The sequence below is a fragment of the Pygoscelis adeliae genome, unplaced genomic scaffold, assembly GCF_000699105.1.
Source record: "Pygoscelis adeliae isolate BGI_AS28 unplaced genomic scaffold, ASM69910v1 Scaffold664, whole genome shotgun sequence".
Lineage (NCBI taxonomy): Eukaryota > Metazoa > Chordata > Aves > Sphenisciformes > Spheniscidae > Pygoscelis > Pygoscelis adeliae.
Window position 1 is genome coordinate 141,518 of NW_008824762.1, and position 18,160 is coordinate 159,677.

The 18,160-nt window shown below is 40.8% G+C and overlaps 1 protein-coding gene across 1 annotated transcript in view; it reads left to right on the forward strand.

Annotated features, from left to right (window-relative positions):
- Nucleotides 1-18,160, forward strand: part of CNTNAP5 (contactin associated protein-like 5) — a gene marked incomplete at its 5' end in the record, with an annotated part of 228,899 nt that overhangs the window by 82,703 nt on the left and 128,036 nt on the right. The window contains 3 exons of the mRNA XM_009323543.1: nt 5,660-5,924; nt 8,588-8,737; nt 9,878-10,049. Of these exons, the coding sequence (XP_009321818.1) occupies nt 5,660-5,924; nt 8,588-8,737; nt 9,878-10,049 (587 nt within the window). The remainder of the gene's footprint in view (nt 1-5,659; nt 5,925-8,587; nt 8,738-9,877; nt 10,050-18,160) is intronic.

Here is an 18,160-nt window from a genome sequence, read left to right on the forward strand (position 1 = left end):
AGTTCAAAGGAGGGAAAATATTAAGTGGTCTATATTTTTTTGTGTTTCCTTCCGTGCTCTTTTTTTCCTGTCTTTCTGAGGGAAATGATGTATGATTTTTCCAAATTAGCACTATATTTGCTCCCATCTTTTGTCAGCAACTCTTAGCTGTTGTACCATATAATGAAACAATAATGTACAGTTACTACGAGCATAAAAACAGTAAAATCCTTTGTTCCATTTCTGGCCAGTGACATAGTCAGCTTAGGAGTCTGAGATAAAGAACATCCAGAAATGTCTAGACAAGCATCTCATCCCTGATTCTGCCACAGTCACAATGTTTCAGTTTTTTCAAAGCTTTCTTTTCTGTTAAATGCTACTTTTTCCACATAGGAACATTATCTTAATGTAAACAACTTAAGTCAATGTGATAAACAATTAGCATTTTATTGACATACGTGTTACCTAGAGTGAGTGAAGACAGGGCAGTTCTCTATCACAGGGGCGATTATCACAAGGATATGTTAGTTTCTATGAAACTTGGATCAGGTAAGCTTTCAGATTTCCATCATGAAATTTTGCTCAGAGAAAGAGAAACCCACATCAGTATAGGAACTTCTCTTAAAGTATGAGCCCTTCTCTTGGGATGGACTAGTCCTAACTCAAGTAACACCATGCGTCTTGGTGCTCCCACATCCTGTTTGAAGACAGTTTGCAACAATATGTCAGTAGGCTGGAGTTGGTATCTCACTTAGATTTGCTTTTCATTCAGTGCTTAGCAATGTCTTGATTTAAGAAGCACTTGAAATCTATGTGGGTCTCCTGACATCTGTTCTGCTTGAGATAGTCAGTTTAAAAACAGGATTTGAAGGGACCTCCCCCATTCTTAAAATCCAGTTGCTCAGAGTTGAATGACAATCTTTCATGTTATCCTTTTAAAACTGCATCAGAGGTCACCTTTTTCCTCTGTTACTCTCTTTGCAAATTCGTCTGCAACCTCAGTCTCTTCACAGCTAGAAGTAGTCCTCCAATTTCCAAGCTGGAGATATTCTTGCCAGTTTACCCACATTTGTTTCTCAGCCAGACCTGTGATTTTAGTCCCCTTCCCTGTCAGATTAAATCTTCCTTTCTAATCCTCTGCAGAAAACAAGATATCCTTTATATTGGATAGAGTCATTATCCGATATATAATCCACTCCATAGACTGATTAATGAGGAAAGTAAGTGCCCATTTGATGCTCTAACCCACAGGTAGAATGAAAGCTCAGAAATACTCATTTATGGTTCTTCCTGTTCAAGCTGTGACCTTGGCCTGTCTCCTTTGGTAGGCTAAATGTTGAGGATTTCAGTTCAGCTGTCAGTTTGAATAATTCCCCAAATACATAGTATTTTTGATTAGTATTCTGTGAGAGCAAGGGGGATGTATAAGAAACTTATCACCAATTGCCCTGACTGTGGTGTTGTAGCAGTCTTCTGTCTTCATTCAACAGTACATAATACTACATGAAGAAAGGCCAGAAAAGACCAAAATGGTTCATTAAAGTTATACAGGTTTTATTGAAGTCCCACAGAAGGCACTGGAAAGACTCCAGTCAGTTTTGGATGAGGCTTATGGCTCAGAGGATCTTCTGTGTAATCCACTTTTATCCTCATCAGTTAGCAACTGTGTTCTTCCGTTCTCTTTTTAATAGGAAAAGCTCTGATTCTTCCTTAAAATGCTGTAATATACTGTCACCTGTTTATTCAACATCTTGAACAAGAACCACCTTTGTAACCGTACTCCATCTGCAGAAATCTGGGTGCTTGCACTCTTGTCTCGAGACAAGTGTCATGGCAGCTGGTGAACAAATTGCAAATAACTCCATTGCATTTCTAGGTTCAGAAGGTTCCACTTGTAAGAACAATAAGAACTCTTTTGGAAAGATTTCACTGCTTATCGGAGGAGTCATTAATCAGTCTGGAGACAATGGACTCGATGGAATTCTCAAACGCTATATGATAGCTGCAGTTTCCAGCAGCTGGGTAGGACTGAGCATCTCCTTTATTTTCTCTAGGGATTAGACTCTTCTTATTCCATTTCCTAGCCAATGAGATTTTACTTTTCTGTTAAACTGGGTTCAGTTATAAAATCAAGTGTCTGTCAGAAGTCTTGTATATACCTTGGAGAGTTCCAGAACTGCTGCCAATTAAAGCAAAATGCTCCTGATCAGATGCAGGTTTCGGGGGAGCTGTTTACTTTTCTGACTTAGACCTGCTGGAATAATATGTTTGAGAATAACATTCAGGGCAAATTTAACACTTTCTGTAATGGGAACCTGTCCCACTTCAGTGGATGAACATTTTTCAAAGTAACCATTGTGTATTTCTTTTTCAAATTTTCATGCTATTGTCTCTAGGAAGGTAGGCAGCATCAGTCAGTGTAAGGATGTCAGCGGCTATTGTTCATGTGTATTAGCTACATCATCTGGTTTTGCTCTGGAATGCTGCTTTAAGAAGGTTTTTCCCTTCTAAATGAGTCAGTTGAACTGATTTAAGTTCCCATGGCATCAGCTGGTTTATTTAACATTTTTTCACAAATGCCCTGGCTAGTTTTTAGCTCTGACTAAAATTAGTTAGTTCCCCTTACATCATGGAGATCTCAATTCTTTAATAAGAGTAACAAAAATACCTTGTTAAAAGACCCCCCCTCCCCCCAACACACCTCTTTTCTATCCCTGAAATGTACCTTTAGTCCCATGTAGACAGAATATTGCAGCACTGCCTTTATGCATTCCCACCTGCTTGTTCTTGTGGCAGGTGGGATCACATCTGCTCTGCTTCAGTGTACTCAATGGAGAGGCTACAGAGCCTGAAGTCTTACCTGGTTAATCATGGGAGGAGAAGCACAGGCCCTGCCCATATGTCCCAGCATTGGCTATGGGTTCAGTCAGCACTCTTTGCTGCTCCTGTCCCAGTACAACACTTCTGTGTGGATCCCAGATGGCATGAATTACTAGCTAGTGTGAATGACTAGGGAGTGTTGCTGAGTTTTTCAAGGGGTCACAGCAATCTATGAGTTTAGGACTGTGCTGAGAACCTCATAGCAAAAGCAGACAGAAATTTGACCTTACATTTGGGCCCATGTGTATGCATCAGGGATACTTTGCTATGGTGCTGCTACAAATAGCTGAAAGCATATTGACTACATGGGGTCTTTACTGGCTTATTTTAAGGTTGTCTGAAAGTTTATTGTGCATTGCAAACACGTTTTTTTCGACCTAGCATTCACCTTCTCAGCACCATTAAGTCAGGCTAGGCATAGCTTGTTCTGCTGGTAGGTAAAATCTGCAGAGTTTTAAGTAAAAAATGCTATCTGAATGTTGCAAATCCTCCCCTCTACAGTCTTGCATTTTGTTACAGCCTCCCACTGCCAGTGAAGCAAATAAGATACTTGAGTGCAGATTCAGATAACGTTTGAACTTTCTTCCAAACTCTGGTGTTATGTATGTATGAGATCTGTAAATGTCTTACTACTTTGTGTGGAGTTACGTGAATCACTGTACATGTCTAAAATTCCAAAGAAAATTTGTCATCGTCATTTTAAATGTTTAAACCTTTGAAAAGCTCTAGAGAAAGTTAACCATATTTATTTATATCACTGCAGTTGACTGTCTTTGTTTTGTGTAATTTTTCATGAATTCAATTGAAAATGGAAGTGGAAATAAGACAACAACAACAACAACAACAAAGTCTGTGGTATCTCTTATGCAGGCAAAACCCAGCAGGTAGTAGAAACTTTTAAAAGATTGAGAGCAAATTTCTGTTCTACTTCCCACCTGACTAATGTTCAGGTGAGTTTGGATAAGCTTTGGACTGTATCTCAAAACTCATTCTAACATGTTATACCCATGGATACCTTTTGCCATTGCTAAATCTGGTATGTGGCACTCTGCACCTAACAGGGCAGGGAATATGTAAATAGCTTGATACAGATAGATATCTATCAAGGGTTGTTTCATCCAGTGATAACTCAGTCTCTTTCTGGCACTTTATTTATTTTCAATTTTAAAATAAAGACTAGAAAGATATTTGAAAGTGATAGGGAACAGTTCCATCAGCTGTCTGAGATTTCAGAGAGGAATTCCCCAAGCACTGTGCAACTTCCTACACGTCCATCAAGTGCTGTTCATTGTAATTATCCTGTTAGAGTGAGGTACCAGCTCTGATGAGAAGTGGTGCCATGGAGAAAGCCTTTTACTCCGATGTTTTTATCAGATTCCAGTTGGTATTTTACAAAACAGCCTAATTCAAAGCAAGCTGGCTGCAACAATCTCCTGGAGTGGCTTTGAAAGACATGGCTCCTTAAATGCATCCCGGCTTTATATGTTGTTAAGGTTTTATTACACGGCTTGAATGACCTGGTTCAGTAATCTACAATGACTGAACAGAACGGTGGAGTCGGTTCATCTACAGACTACAGCGATACATGCTGGTACAGATTCTGCTGACTGCTTTGAGTAAATGTGCTGCTCTTCTGGGCAAATAGCACCATTGATTTCAGGGCTGGATGACTGAGGTAATCAACTAAGTTTGGCATTGAAATGGTGTTGGATTTCACCAGGCTTGCTGAGTATGTAATGTTTTAATAATTCCTCAAAATGCCCCATGGAAACCATGAGACCTAGAACTAGCCAGGAAATCTCACTATTGTTTCATCCCACTGTAAATACTGTATTCAAGTTACTTTTTCTTTGAGTTTTCTTATGAATTTTGAAATAATTTCAGAATAATTTTTAATTATATGTGGTGTTATTATTATTAAGTGGACTTCTATTAGCACAGGGCTGGGTCACTGAGTAAAAGAAAACATAACCAGTACTGCTACTGCAAGTTATATATTGAATATTGGAAATAAACACAGGAAATTTGCCTCATTTTTCGCCCCATGTAGTAGATTCAAGTAGATGAGGGAGTTTTTACTTTTAAGGTTATGTAGCATTGGTGTAAATGGGCAAAAAAGTACTGTCATAAGGGCTGCATTTTGGCTTATATTTAGAATAAATCTACTCTGTTTGGTTGGATCCCTGTGTATTGGAGGATGCTTTGTTTTTTCACTTGCAGCTTGCCTTGTTCACACACCCGTAGTCCCATCAGTGCAGAGCCGACGCAGGACATTTGTATCACATCCCGCAGCACGTGAAGGTTCAAGTGGACTTGCTAGTGCTTCAGTGTCAGTTCCTGAAGTCAACATAGATCCAAAAGAGTTTGGTTTTATTGACATAAAGCTAAACTTGAGCTTGAAATGGGAGGTGCTGGGAAACACAAAGCAGATGTGGCCATGTGGAGATGGTCTGTCTGGGCTACCAAATGAGCCCTTCTGCACCCAGGTGTGGTCTTGATATGGGACATTTGGATGTGTTTTGATCCTTCTAAGAATTGAGGTTTTGATTTTTGATCCCCTCCCCCCCTCCATTTGGGGTTAAAGTAAAATTTTGAAGTCAGATGAACGCATCTGACTTTCCCAGAATGGGCAGATACATTTCCTAATGAGTTCCAAAGATTTGTGTCTGAATAACAATACCTATTTCAGCCTTGAGGGCCATTAGAAATCCAATGAGCTTATTTAACTATGGATGTTTTGGGATGACCAAAAAAAAAATTGTCATGTTGATTAATCATGTTTGATTTTTATTATTTGCAGGGAAATGTGACCTTTTCCTGCTCAGAACCACAAATTGTTCCTATCACCTTTGTCAGCAGCAGTCAAAGCTACTTGCTATTACCTGGCACTCCTCAGATTGATGGTTTGTCAGTGGGCTTCCAGTTTCGAACATGGAATAAAGACGGCTTACTTCTGTTCACCGAATTGTCTGAAAATTCGGGACCTCTCTTGGTTTACCTTCATAGTGGAAGATTGACGCTACTTATTCAGAAACAGACAGAGAACCCAGTGGAAATCAGTGAAGGTACTTTAGTTTTGTTTAGTCTCATCTGTCCCTCTTTAAAATACCAAGGTCCAACCCCACAGGATGAAAGGATGGTGAAATAAGGAAGCACCCAATCTTCCTTTCTCTTTTCAAATTTTCTCTTGCTTTCCAGTGGTAGAACCACTCTGTGCAGCTTGAGGCAGGCCTAAGCATGGAAAGTTGGCATCCTGAGATCTCCAGACTCAATGTACCTGACAATTAGCTCAGCCTCTGTGTTCTTAAACAGTCATGCTAAATTTTCTTCAGCCAGGTCACATGAAGACCTTCTTGTTTCCCATCCTCAGATTGTGCTGAAGTCAGCTGGGAGCCAGCTCAGCTGCTGCACCATTCCCCAGCACAAGTTAAGGCAGCATCAGAGCTGATTTTCTTCCTCTGACTGTAGCTTTACACTCTCCCTTTACGCTACGCTCAGAAGAGAGACTGACTATGGGCTTCCTCTCCTCACACTCCCTCATTGGCCTCCTCAGCCAGTTTGCAAGTTGCTTTGTGCAGCTGGCGGGATGCAAGAGGGTGAAACGGCACTGCCGCTCTGACCTAAAATTCAGGGGAAATTGCTCGTAAATACTTACCAGAACAGCTATGCATTGGCTCCCAGAGACAACAGGGAAACAATTTCAGACTGTACAACAGAGGCAGGACCAGAGTGGCTCAGCTGCTGTCCCAGTGTGACCTGTATAAACCATGCTGGCATCCCAAACAGAAATGTTCTTGGCCCAGGGCCTCTGCACATCCCTTGCTGCTATGCAGCCATGCTGGGTGTGAGACTGGGAAATTCATTTTCTGCGTAGGTTGAATACCCAGTTTCCAAATGTGGATGAGTAATATACTGATGGAACTCAGATGGAACTAAATAATAATAATAATAATAATAATAATAATAATAATAGTACTTTCTAAAAGAGCAGCTGTTTAAAAATACATAATATTAAAAATTCCCAGTACAGACTAAAAGAGGGCAGATGTGTCTATTAAAAGAAGCAGATAAAATCTGATGAAGTTGTCAAAGCAGAGCTGTTCCGTATGCATGTTTCATTCCTCTTTATGACAGAAAATGAGGCAGCCCTGCATCTATCCTTATTCATGTAGATTGCTACAGCCTTAGCTTGCTGTAACTGAATGCTGAAAACTGAGTTTCCAGCCTTTATTGCAGTCCTAATTAAATTGTTGATAAAGCTGAGACAATGTCAATATTTGGTTGGGTGTATTTGATTTTATGTAGTTCTGAAATCATGAACCTGAGCCCAGCCTTTGGTGCTATCCAAAACATTGCTCAACTGCCTACTTACACATGGAAAATATGCAGAAATTGCAAGTGCCATGTTCTGCAGATGTCAGGTACTCACAATAAACTCATGCTTGCTCAAGAATGGGCCTGTTTTTGCCCCGAATGGGACCTATATTGTTTTGACATCTTTCCAAACTTCAACGACATATTTCACTTCAAAATGGACTTGTTCTAGTTGAAAAATCATCCATTCTTTCTGGGAAGCCAGCCTCTTATTCTATGGAAATCGTGCATGAGTTAACAGCCATTGCTGTATAAATTGTCTCATTTTCAAATTCATAAGGAAATGGCTTTTCATACACATAACACCCACAATTTTTAAATTTTGTTTTGAACTGTTCTCACACCTCTTTGTGTCACTAAGTGCTCATTTGTTTCTTCTGAAAGCTACAGTAGCAAAAAATACACCATTAGGGAGGGGAGTAAATACTAGTTGTCTGCGCCTGGTCTTGGTGACTCCAGCCTGACGGTAGCGTATTTTGAGCTGTAATTAGGTTACTTTTGATCTGCACCACTGTGTGTGAGCTCAGAAGCTTGCCCACTGATTTTCATGGCTGTCAGAATAGAGTTTCTTTGTAGCTCTGTGATGCTATTTCAAAAGCCGTGAGATGCAACACTGATTTTCAGAATAAGGAAACAGAGAGGTTATTTCCCACTTTGCACAAGTGTCTAGAAGAGAAGGAGGCTACCCAGTACCATAATATCTCATGTACCTTCATAGGTTCCTGGTCAGAGCCACAATCTCAGCTCTCACAAGACCCGTGTCGAAATCTAATATAGAAAGGCTTCGGTACATCCATCAATAAGACTGCACGCTAACTTAGTGCTGAAGGGTTTTAAGGAACACAAATCCTACTGGTACCTGCTGGAGTTTGTCAGGTTTCATATTGGAGCCTGAGACAGGGTATGACCATCTCACTGAATCTAATCCTCTGCAATCTCAGGTATGTGTTTAGTACCAGAAGCTCAACAGAGATCTTTTCTGCGTGCTCCTGTGAGCTGTAAGCATTCTCCAACATACTGAAAATAAGACATAAACACCCACAAAATGGTAATAATGTGCTACAAGAAAGGTGAAGGGCCTTCCTAGCTTGCTGAGCACCTGCAGTACCAGAAACAGGTTAGATGAAAATGTGAGATGATGTACTTAAACACTCTCAAAAGCTTTCTCTTTCTTGTGCCTTTTCTTCTATGCCAGTTTGTTTCCAGAGGTAATGAGTTCTTTTCAGCTGCCAGTTCTCCCTATTTTGGGGTCAGCTGCACATTTGTGGTCACAAGTTGGAAGCAAAAGGAGGTTTGAAGAACACAGTTGTCTCCTGCACTTCTTTTTTCACTCTTCATACTTGTTTTTTGCCAGGCACAAATCTCCACGATGGGCTTTGGCATTCTGTTAACATCAATGCCAGAAGACATCGCATTACCCTGACACTGGATAACAACGCTGCCACTGCTAGCCATGCAACCACCGTCTCAAGGATCTACTCTGGGAACAGCTACTATTTTGGAGGTAGGTTGTTTCAGACAGATGAAGGACAGGTTTTCATGATGCAGATCCTCAGGTGCTCACCATTGATGTCTCCCCAAGTGCACTGTTTGCAGCTAAAAGCAAATGTTTTTAGACCCCCTATTGAGTTGCAGTGCATGCAGCACTGTGGGAAGATTGAAGGGTCTTGGTCAACCCTGACAGAGAGAGAACGAGCAGAACCGCTAACACAGCTGAAAAAGTGGACTACTTGTAGTGGTAGCCAATGGGTACCTACATCTAGCTGGCAGAACACACAAAAGCTACATAGCTGTATTAGCCACAAGTGTTTTTTCTAGTTAAAAGGCCTGAGGACTATTAGTATTATTAATATTCCTGTAGATATCACTGTCCTTATCAGGCTCAGTGACTTTAGACTTCAGAGCTTAATTGACATATGGATCAGATCTACAATGATATTTAGGTACTGTGCTCTCACAGAAATGAATGTAGGTTTAGCTCAATTTTGAAAATGGAAAGAATAGTCTTGAAAAATACTACCTTCTACTTTTTGGAGTGGAAAAATTAATTTAGATAAAGGGAGTGTCATCAACTGTCTTTTTATCTAATATCTTTCTGTGTAGTGCTTACCGCAATGAGGCTCTGATCTCAGTGAACCCTCTGGATACAGCACTAAGCGAGGACGCATAGGAGGCTTTGGATCTCAGAGCTGGCCAAATACTGAGGAAGCTCAGATACAAATGGTTTTCTTGCTTGCTGTCCACAGGATTTCATCCTTTTACTCTGCGGATTGCCTCAGCAGCAGAATTTAACCCAGAATGATTTTACAATTTGCACAGCTTTTTGTTATAGGAGGCAGTTGCTATCAACTGTGGAGTTTAAAGAAGATGGAAAAAACCACGTTTTGATTTTGCTTAGCACATGTGAAACCCACATACTCTGATGTTTCCAATGACTGCTCTCTCAGTTTTTTTTCTCTTTTTTAAAAAAGACAATTTAATTATTGTTTTTTCTTACTGAAGGATTTATAACACAAAAGGTTGCGTAGCACAAGGAATGAAAACACTTGGAATAATGAGCCTCCGAATTCTTGCATCAGGAAATCCCAGCAGAAATAGATGAACATTCCAATATTCATCTCTGCCTCTTCTCTTTTTCCCACAGGGTGCCCTGACAATTTCACCGATTCCCAATGTTTAAATCCCATTACTGCTTTTCAAGGCTGTATGAGGCTCATCTTTATTGATAACCAGCCCAAGGACCTCATTTTAGTTCAGCAAGGCTCCCTGGGGAATTTTAGTGATTTACACATTGATCTGTGTGGCATCAAAGACAGGTAATTATTGTTTCCTTTTTCTTGTATTTGTTCTTTTTTCTATCCTAGTGGTTTATAAATACCGGTGGCATTAAGTGAAAATTCTAATCTGCTAACATTACAGATATTAGGCATAATAGAGCTACTAATAGAAAATATTACAGCAAAGATAGGAGGACTGGAGGGGAAATGGTTTCAATTACATGAGGCTCTCTTCACATTGACTTGTAGGAAATAGAGTATGCAAATTCAATCAAACTACAGATTGGTGAAAGGATTAAATTTTATGCATAAACAACATTTGATTGCTTTGAAGTTTTAGAGAGGAATGAAAGAGAAGGAAAAATTATTTGATTCATCAGAACATGTCATCCCCTTAATATACTAGCTGTTTTTGCTTAAGTAGATAATTTATAATTTTTCTTGTTAGCCATTACAGCACAGCACATTTATAATGAAGATATGGTACACCTCATGCGACATACTGCCCATTCAGTAGGAGAATATAATGATGAAATGTCTGTATCTACCAGAGACAAGTTTCAGTTTAAATACTGATCTGAATCCCTCCTAAGCTGAAAACTGACAGGAAACCCAGATTTTCTCATAAAGAGTAGACAGGAAATAAACAACCAATTTTTTTTGCAGTATTTCTTAATTTCTCCTTTGCTTCCTATGGATTTTTAGTGTCTAAATATTTCTGAATTATTTCTGCAAATGTGTACTTTGAAGTTACTACGTGGAATAATAGGCTCTGATCTTGGTTTTTTTAAATCTAGCTAAGTTCTGAAAAATGGAAATGGAACTGCTGGAAATTTCACGTGCTTCAGATAGTTAAGGGAGTAGTAAGGATATTTTGGAAATGCATTAGGAGCTTAAGCTTTTAACATATTTTTTTCAGACATGTTGCTTAGAGAGGTGGAGCTGAAAGCCCATCTCCATTATTGCTTACTGTAGGAGGGATCAGCCTGCTGGAGCTGCAATCTTTTGAAAAGTGGGCAAAACCTCGGTTATGTGAGACCTTTGTGCTCATCTTTGTGTGTTTGAGTTTGTTAACTTGGACGGAGAAAATACTGACTCTGCTGATCAAACTTGTTTCCATGTTTAACGGTGACTGAATTCAGGGGGATATGAATTTCACGCTTGGTGTGCCTGAAATGGTAGACAGAATTGATAAGATGCAGCTGATTTAACAAACGGAAGTAAAATGTAAACTTTCCTGAGAATTAAGAGAAAAAAAGTATTTTGGTGTTTTCTTGGAAAACCAGATTCTTTAAGATCAAGTGGACCATTCAAAGGCAACTTGTATATTTGTATATTGAAACAGAAGAGAACTCTTCTGTTATGATGCAGAGGTGCTGTGGGACATCTCCAGTGCATTCATTGTCACTAAGCCCAGGCTACAATGTAAATCTGTGGTACTACTGCCAAGTGTCTTCCTCATCTTCAGTATCCCAAAGATGACAAGCATCACTCTGTGATCATACCATACAATTATTTAGGGTAAGTTTCCAAACATAGTAAGAATGGTGGTGCTTTACATAATCATTGCCTTGAATATATCACATGTGTAAACAAAAGTTAGACGTGACTTAGTGAAGATTAAAGCACTGTCTTCCAATGCGGTTCTCTGGACAGCCTTAAATTTATGTGTCTGTACTATATGATCTAGGTAGATCTATAGTAGATATGATCTATAGTAGTTATGATCATATAGTAGATGTGATCTACCTAGATCATATAGCAGATATGATCACAAAACCAGGGTAGATTTAAAAAAAGGAAAAAAGGATTTGATTTACAATTGGCAAAAGTGATTCTCTTATGGTTGGACTTGGTGTATCAGTGGAGGTGCCCTGAAGGGGAAGAGAGAAGCCTGCGGTGTGGGAAACTGTTGGGCTGAAGTTCAGAAATTCCCCTCATCATGGAAGGGCACGAGCCTCACTGACGCCATGGAGATCGCAGCTTTCTTGTTCAGTGAAACACCCAGCGCTCTCTCCCTGTCTGGCAACTCCAATAACTGTGCTGAAGCTGTTTTGCAGGGAAGAAGGAAGGATTTTTTTTTTTTTTTTTGTCCAAATCATATTACACATTTTACACATCTGGGACACAATCTTGAGAGAGGTTAAATTTACAGAATTGATTTCAGGAAGTTACAAAAGTTGTTTAAAGATTCACAGGATGAAGGACTGCTTGTGCAGTACTGAAGACAAGAGCAGTCATAGCAGCAAGGGACAGTTGGAAAGAGGGATGAAATTCAAAGAAAATAAATAAGGAAAATACACATAAGAGGTAAATACTTTGTGTTATTTTGCCAACACAATTGATCCTAAGCCAATGGATGAGCTGGGGAAAGACTAAACAAGGAAGTATTCATGGAGTATGTTTCTCCTAACCATTTTTACAAATTTTAGGTTCTGCAAGCCTATATTATGGCATAATTGGTTACAACAAGCTATAGATGGAAAGTCTGGGAGAAAAGGAGATTTGAATTCAAATCTAAAGACTGCATTGCTGTCTAGTCTGCATGGTTTACCCTTGAGTATGTTTTCAAATCTTGTGCAAATCGGTTCATTGCACAATATGTCTGACACTTCCAGTCACTGTAATTCGACTAGTCATTGTAGTTCAACTAGTGCTCTGTATCGCAGCAGCTCTGGACTGTAGGAAGGTTGGGGTCTGGCTCCAGGTATGCAGTATCCAGCTGCTCATTCTCTCTATATAAGGAGTCTTAAAACTCTGTAAAAGCATCTTCTCCAAGAAATGTGATCTCCCCTTTCTTAATTATAAGATTTATTGCCGTGTGCACTGTAAAGCACAGGTTTTTGTAGTTTTAACGCATGTGGGAATTGTGTAGCTTAATTAACATGTAAATGGGACATTTGTCTTAGTTATTTAAGCAAAAAAAACTCTTTTGAAGAATATGCCTCTATTTAGAAAGCAGTTTATTTGTTACAGGCTTGTAGGCCAAGCTCATTCAGACCTGGGCTCTGAAAGCAGTGGCTAGGCAGCTCACTGCAACTTGTGCTTGCTCTTAAAAAGAGAATTAATGACTTTGTTTTAAAGGTTGATAAACTGGGACCACTATTGATCCTGGCAGTATGTTTTTGAGAGAGAATCTAGTTGTGTAAGCATATTATACACACACACACACACACACACACACACCCCCCTCGGAATTCCTTGTATAAAGTGATGAGCCTCCATTAATTTAGATGGAGCCATTTGAGGGACTAAGCCTTAATATCTCATCATCTCTCATCTCTAATATTTGAACTATATGTGTGCTCAAGTGAATTTGGCATGAATGCCTTCTCTCTCCCTGTATTTGTTATTTCCATCCTTCAGTAACTATTTCTCAGGAAATAAATGCCCTGTCATTAGCTGAGCTATCAGAAAGTACACACAAAAAATGGGGATGTCCATAGAAATATACAGAGTTTTGCCTTCTTTCCATTTGGTGGCTGGGGAGACAGTGCCAAGTGAAGATGCTTTTGGAGGCACAAGTGAACTTGACCCTGTTGCTGACCCTGCTTTGAGCAGGGGGCTTTTGCCAGAGACCTCCAGAGGCTCCCTGCAGCCTCAGCGATCCTGTGAACGAGGCCACCCAGTAGCTGCTTTGGTCCTGGCTGAGTGGGCAGCGCAGAATGTATCTGCGAGAGCTGGGATTAGCAGATAGCACACAGAAAACTCAGGTCTTCTGTGGTTTCAGTAGGACGTTAAGACGTTGTACAGTCTGGAGTTGAACACAGCAATATGGACTGTCCCGATGATGGAAGAAGGCTAGTTAGCACCATCTCCTATTAAGAGACTGCTTGTTTCTAGCCCTCAGCTATAGTGCCAGCATCACTAATATTCCTACTGCTGCATTTCAAGTTGTCTCTGATTTGCCATCCCCTTGTACGGTACCTACATGTTGTCCTTTGGTGACGCATCCTGTGCGAGGAGAGGCATCCCTGATCTATTCATATCAGAGCTGTGTCTGCTCCACAAGCCCTGCAAAGTAGTGCTGTATTCCCTTTTCACCTCCTTCAAGAAAAAGCTGTTCCTGCAAACTGTTCCCAATGCCTTGTGGAATGGGAAAGTACAATCTGTAGGAGGAAACATTTTTTCCTGTAGCAATGTGTCTGTAGGACTCTTGGCATTATCCCCACTGCCTGCCTGTTGTTAATCCAGCTAACTATTTTTTCTTCATTTGTCCATAGTATGTGTATTTGCTGTGGTTGTCGAAATACACAGATTGCTCAGTCTTTTCTGAGGTTGTTGCAAAGTGTGGTGCTTACACTGCTCCTTTTATGAAGTGTTAGAGGTCATAGCTGCCTGCAATGCCTTTATCCCCATTCCAGTGAGAGGTATAGAAAAAATGAGACAATATCTTGATAAGCCATAGAGGTCTTCTCCATATTTAAAAGGAAGTGGATTTAATTTTAGCCCTCTTTGTTGTTGTTTTTTCAGGATTTCTGCTTGGTTAGGTGTGCAGGTACACATCAGGGTTTGTTTGCTTTACACGGAATTAATAATTCAGAAAATACAGTTTCTTGCACCATGCTGGCATTTCCCCTCTATGGCATGGTACAGAGCAGAAAGTAACAAGGCAGAGATGTCTGGAAGTGAAGGTGCCATGAAGTCCTTGAATTCAGTCTTTTTGTTGAGAAGGGAAAGAAATATCTTTGAGTATCTATGCAGTCTTTTGCAGCAGCACAGGTACTACGTTGACTGTCTCTGACCAAAAGCCATCTGGCATACGCCCAAACAAACAAATGCAGACTCTCTTTGAATTTATTTTCAGTTCAGAGTGATATAGATTAAGTTCATGGCTATGGGAAACGTACAGCCCTCACGCCTGGTGTTTTGCACGGTAAGTGTTTTTTGGGAAGGGAAGCATCTTTTGGGGGTGACATATTAAACCTAAAAGTTTCCAGGGGAAAGCCTTAGCAGTAAGAAAGTTTAATGAGAACAGAATAATGCTTTCTGTCTTTGGCCATTAATCTGTAGGGAGGACGTCAGTGTCAAGGGGTGGGGAGGTGTCAAGCAGCATAAAAAACTCATTTGCTTCTTATAGATGCTGTAAGTCAGAAGGGATTCACTCCCTTCTCTTGAGCTCCACTAAGTCTCCAGCTTTAAGTGTATGGCCAGGCTTCCCGTCCTTCACCTGTAGGTAGCGTGTTAGGGGCTTTACAGATACAAGCTGGAAAGACTTTCCTAGGTACTTCTGGTTTAGAGAAAAAGGGGAGAAGGAGCAACACTTTCTACTCTTTTGTCACTTCCCTGATTTGCTTTTTGATTCATCTTTACAACTGCAGGATGAAGCTCAGTGATTGCAGAATTTATTGCCCTGTTTTTTCTTGGGATTTCTTCTTTGCAGATTCCATGATGTCTAGAATGATGGTTCAGCTCAGGCTGTGTATTTTTCTTTGATGAACAGTAACTTGATTCCCTTCTACTTGGCTCTCTGTTGTCATAAGATCCCGTGACTTCTTGGATTTGAGGTGTCTGTCCCTCTTTCAGATGTGGTCAAAATGAGGGTGAAAAGTTTGTAAGCTGTTAGGAGGAGGTGGAGACTGAGGCACTGAATAACTATGGGAACATCTTCCCCTTAGTAAGTCAAGCTAACAACTGTGTGTTGATCCCTTTACAAGCTCTATTTCAATTGCTAAAAGATGAAACGCAAATCCAGTTGGATGTATTCACTGACCTCAGCCTTGGCCTGACCAGCCCTTTCCAAGAAGTATATCCTCTCTGGGCCACTCAGAGGTGGTGCTGTGTGTAGCTCTGACTCTAAGAGTCTGTCATTCAGGCCTCATGGCTGTTTCTAAAACCGACACTATTCTTTTGTGTGCCACAAACTGTTCTCTACAAGGAGAGATTAAATAAGCTAGGACTCTTCAGCGTGGAGAAGAGAGAGCTAGGCAGGGTTGTGCGATGAGGAGCAGCATGAAGGAGGTGAATAATAAACAAGAATTTGCTGTTTCTCACACATTCACAGTATCAAATTGGATGTTGTTAGATGCTGTAGAGGTCAAATATAAAGGAAAAAGCCAGTAAGGCATACATGAATCGATAAGCCACAGATTGCTGGAAGCTGGCAAAGTGTTCAGTTAGGATGCTCTTAAACTTATTTCATCAGCATCTTTGCTGTGACACTGTCAGAGTAAGGAATTCAGAGGAGAGGCACTGTTGATCTGAAACGAAGTCTGGAGGAAGGTGATAGTCTTAGGACTAGAAAGCTCAAGTTCCTTACTGTTTTAAAAATATCCTTTTCATTGTGGGCAGCTCTTTGTACCTCCGTTGTCCAAAACCAAAATATATTTTGTCATGGCTGTGCTAATCTCAAAATGCGTTGGAATCTGACTGTGAATTTTGCTAAGTACTAATTCTTTCTGCACTGTGTTTTCTCTTCCTACAGGGCAGTGGAATAGTGGGGGTGTGGGTCTGTCTGTGTGTGGGCAAGCAATGGAGGGCATAGCCTGGGCAAAATTCAGGCAGCCTCTCATTTAAAAAGAAATGAAATGGGTAGGAAAACAAATATGCAGATGCTGAGAATTTAGCCACACGGTTGAGAAGCTCTGGGATTTCCCATTCAGCAATTGGCTGGAATGCCAGATTTTGGGACTAGAAATACTAGCTTCAGTCCTGAAGCTGAGTTGGTTGTTTGCTGTAGTTGGCATCCTGTTCAGAGAATAGATGTAGGAATGTGGGCTCAAGAGATATTGCAGCTCAAGAGTTGCCATGGATATTAGGAAAATGTGCCAGAAAATCATTAAACTTCAGTCCAGAAACACTGTGGATTTCCAGCCCTTCATCATACAGCACAGATGCTCCCTTTGGGCTGAGCAAGGCTGTCTGCTCTTACAGCAGATGAACCCCTTGGAATACAGCAGCAAGGGCTGCAGTGTTGCCTGTAGCCTGAAGGCACGGGTTGATTAATCTCATCCACCTCTTGCATGCAGTGGGACAAACTGCTTTTCAGCGTTAGCCACAGAGAAGAAAATTCCATTTCCAGGAGTTCTTGCACTCCATGTGTATACAAAGAGGTAAGATGTGGTGTGGTTTCCCCTACCAGCTCCTCCAAACTCTGCAAGGAGAAGTGCTTAGGAGGCATTGCAGTTGGGATAGCTTGTGCCAAACAGCTGTTGTAAGGGGAAAACTGGCCTTGTTTTCCTCTGACTTAACACCTCTCATGGCAGTAGTCTCTTTTGCCCCTCAGGATGGTGCTAGACAAATGGTTGCTTCCACCAGGCTTCTGAGGCACATCCTTATATGTGTCCCATCCTTAACAATGACATTGGTTACATTAATGTTTTTGAACTCCTCAACCCCCATCACAAAGGATGTGGTATTTAAGTTGGCCAGTGACAGAGAAAACTCTGTTAAGGAACTTGAAAATTCATATGATTCTGCTACTCCTGCGAGGGCTGAAATAGCTTGAAACCGTTGAACTTTTGGTAGCAAAGTTTACCTGGACAGAGGTAGGGTTAAGGCAGGTGCAGAAGCACTGTGTTGTACACCCATTGTTATATTGTCATAAGTTTTATACACCATTTGTGCTTGCGTATATGAGACTAGGTAGTCTTGGGATTAAGAAGGCCATTTATGTGTTGAACCTGTCATTATTCATAAATGAACTAAGAGGGTAGTCAGGGCCTGCTTTCCTTCAGGCTCAGATTTGCATGAATGCATAGATAAAGGCATGCATTGCTCTCCCTGTCTCCAGCTGCTAGGGTACTTTAATCTGATTGCTGCAGTTTGTGTTGATTTTTCGCTGATGAAGCTTTGACTGGGTTGTCCTATTTTTACTTGGCTGGCACCCTGCCCTTGCTATAGCAAATACCACAGTACTTGTCAAGGACAACACTGGGAACTTCAGTTCCCTTAAGTGACCTGGGGGAGAGGGGAAGGAAAAAGAAAGACTCACGTTGCATCCACCTTGGCAGATGGATGGATGGTGCCTCTGGATGGATGGTGCATCTGGCCAGACATCCTGAGCATTCCAGAGATCTGCAATGAGGGACGCAAACCTGACCTCAGATATTTTCTTATGAACCCTGGCAGTGTTTCATATCTGTAGCATCAGCAGGCACACACAAGCACACACTGATATTGCTGTGCTTATTAAACCAAGATTCATCTGC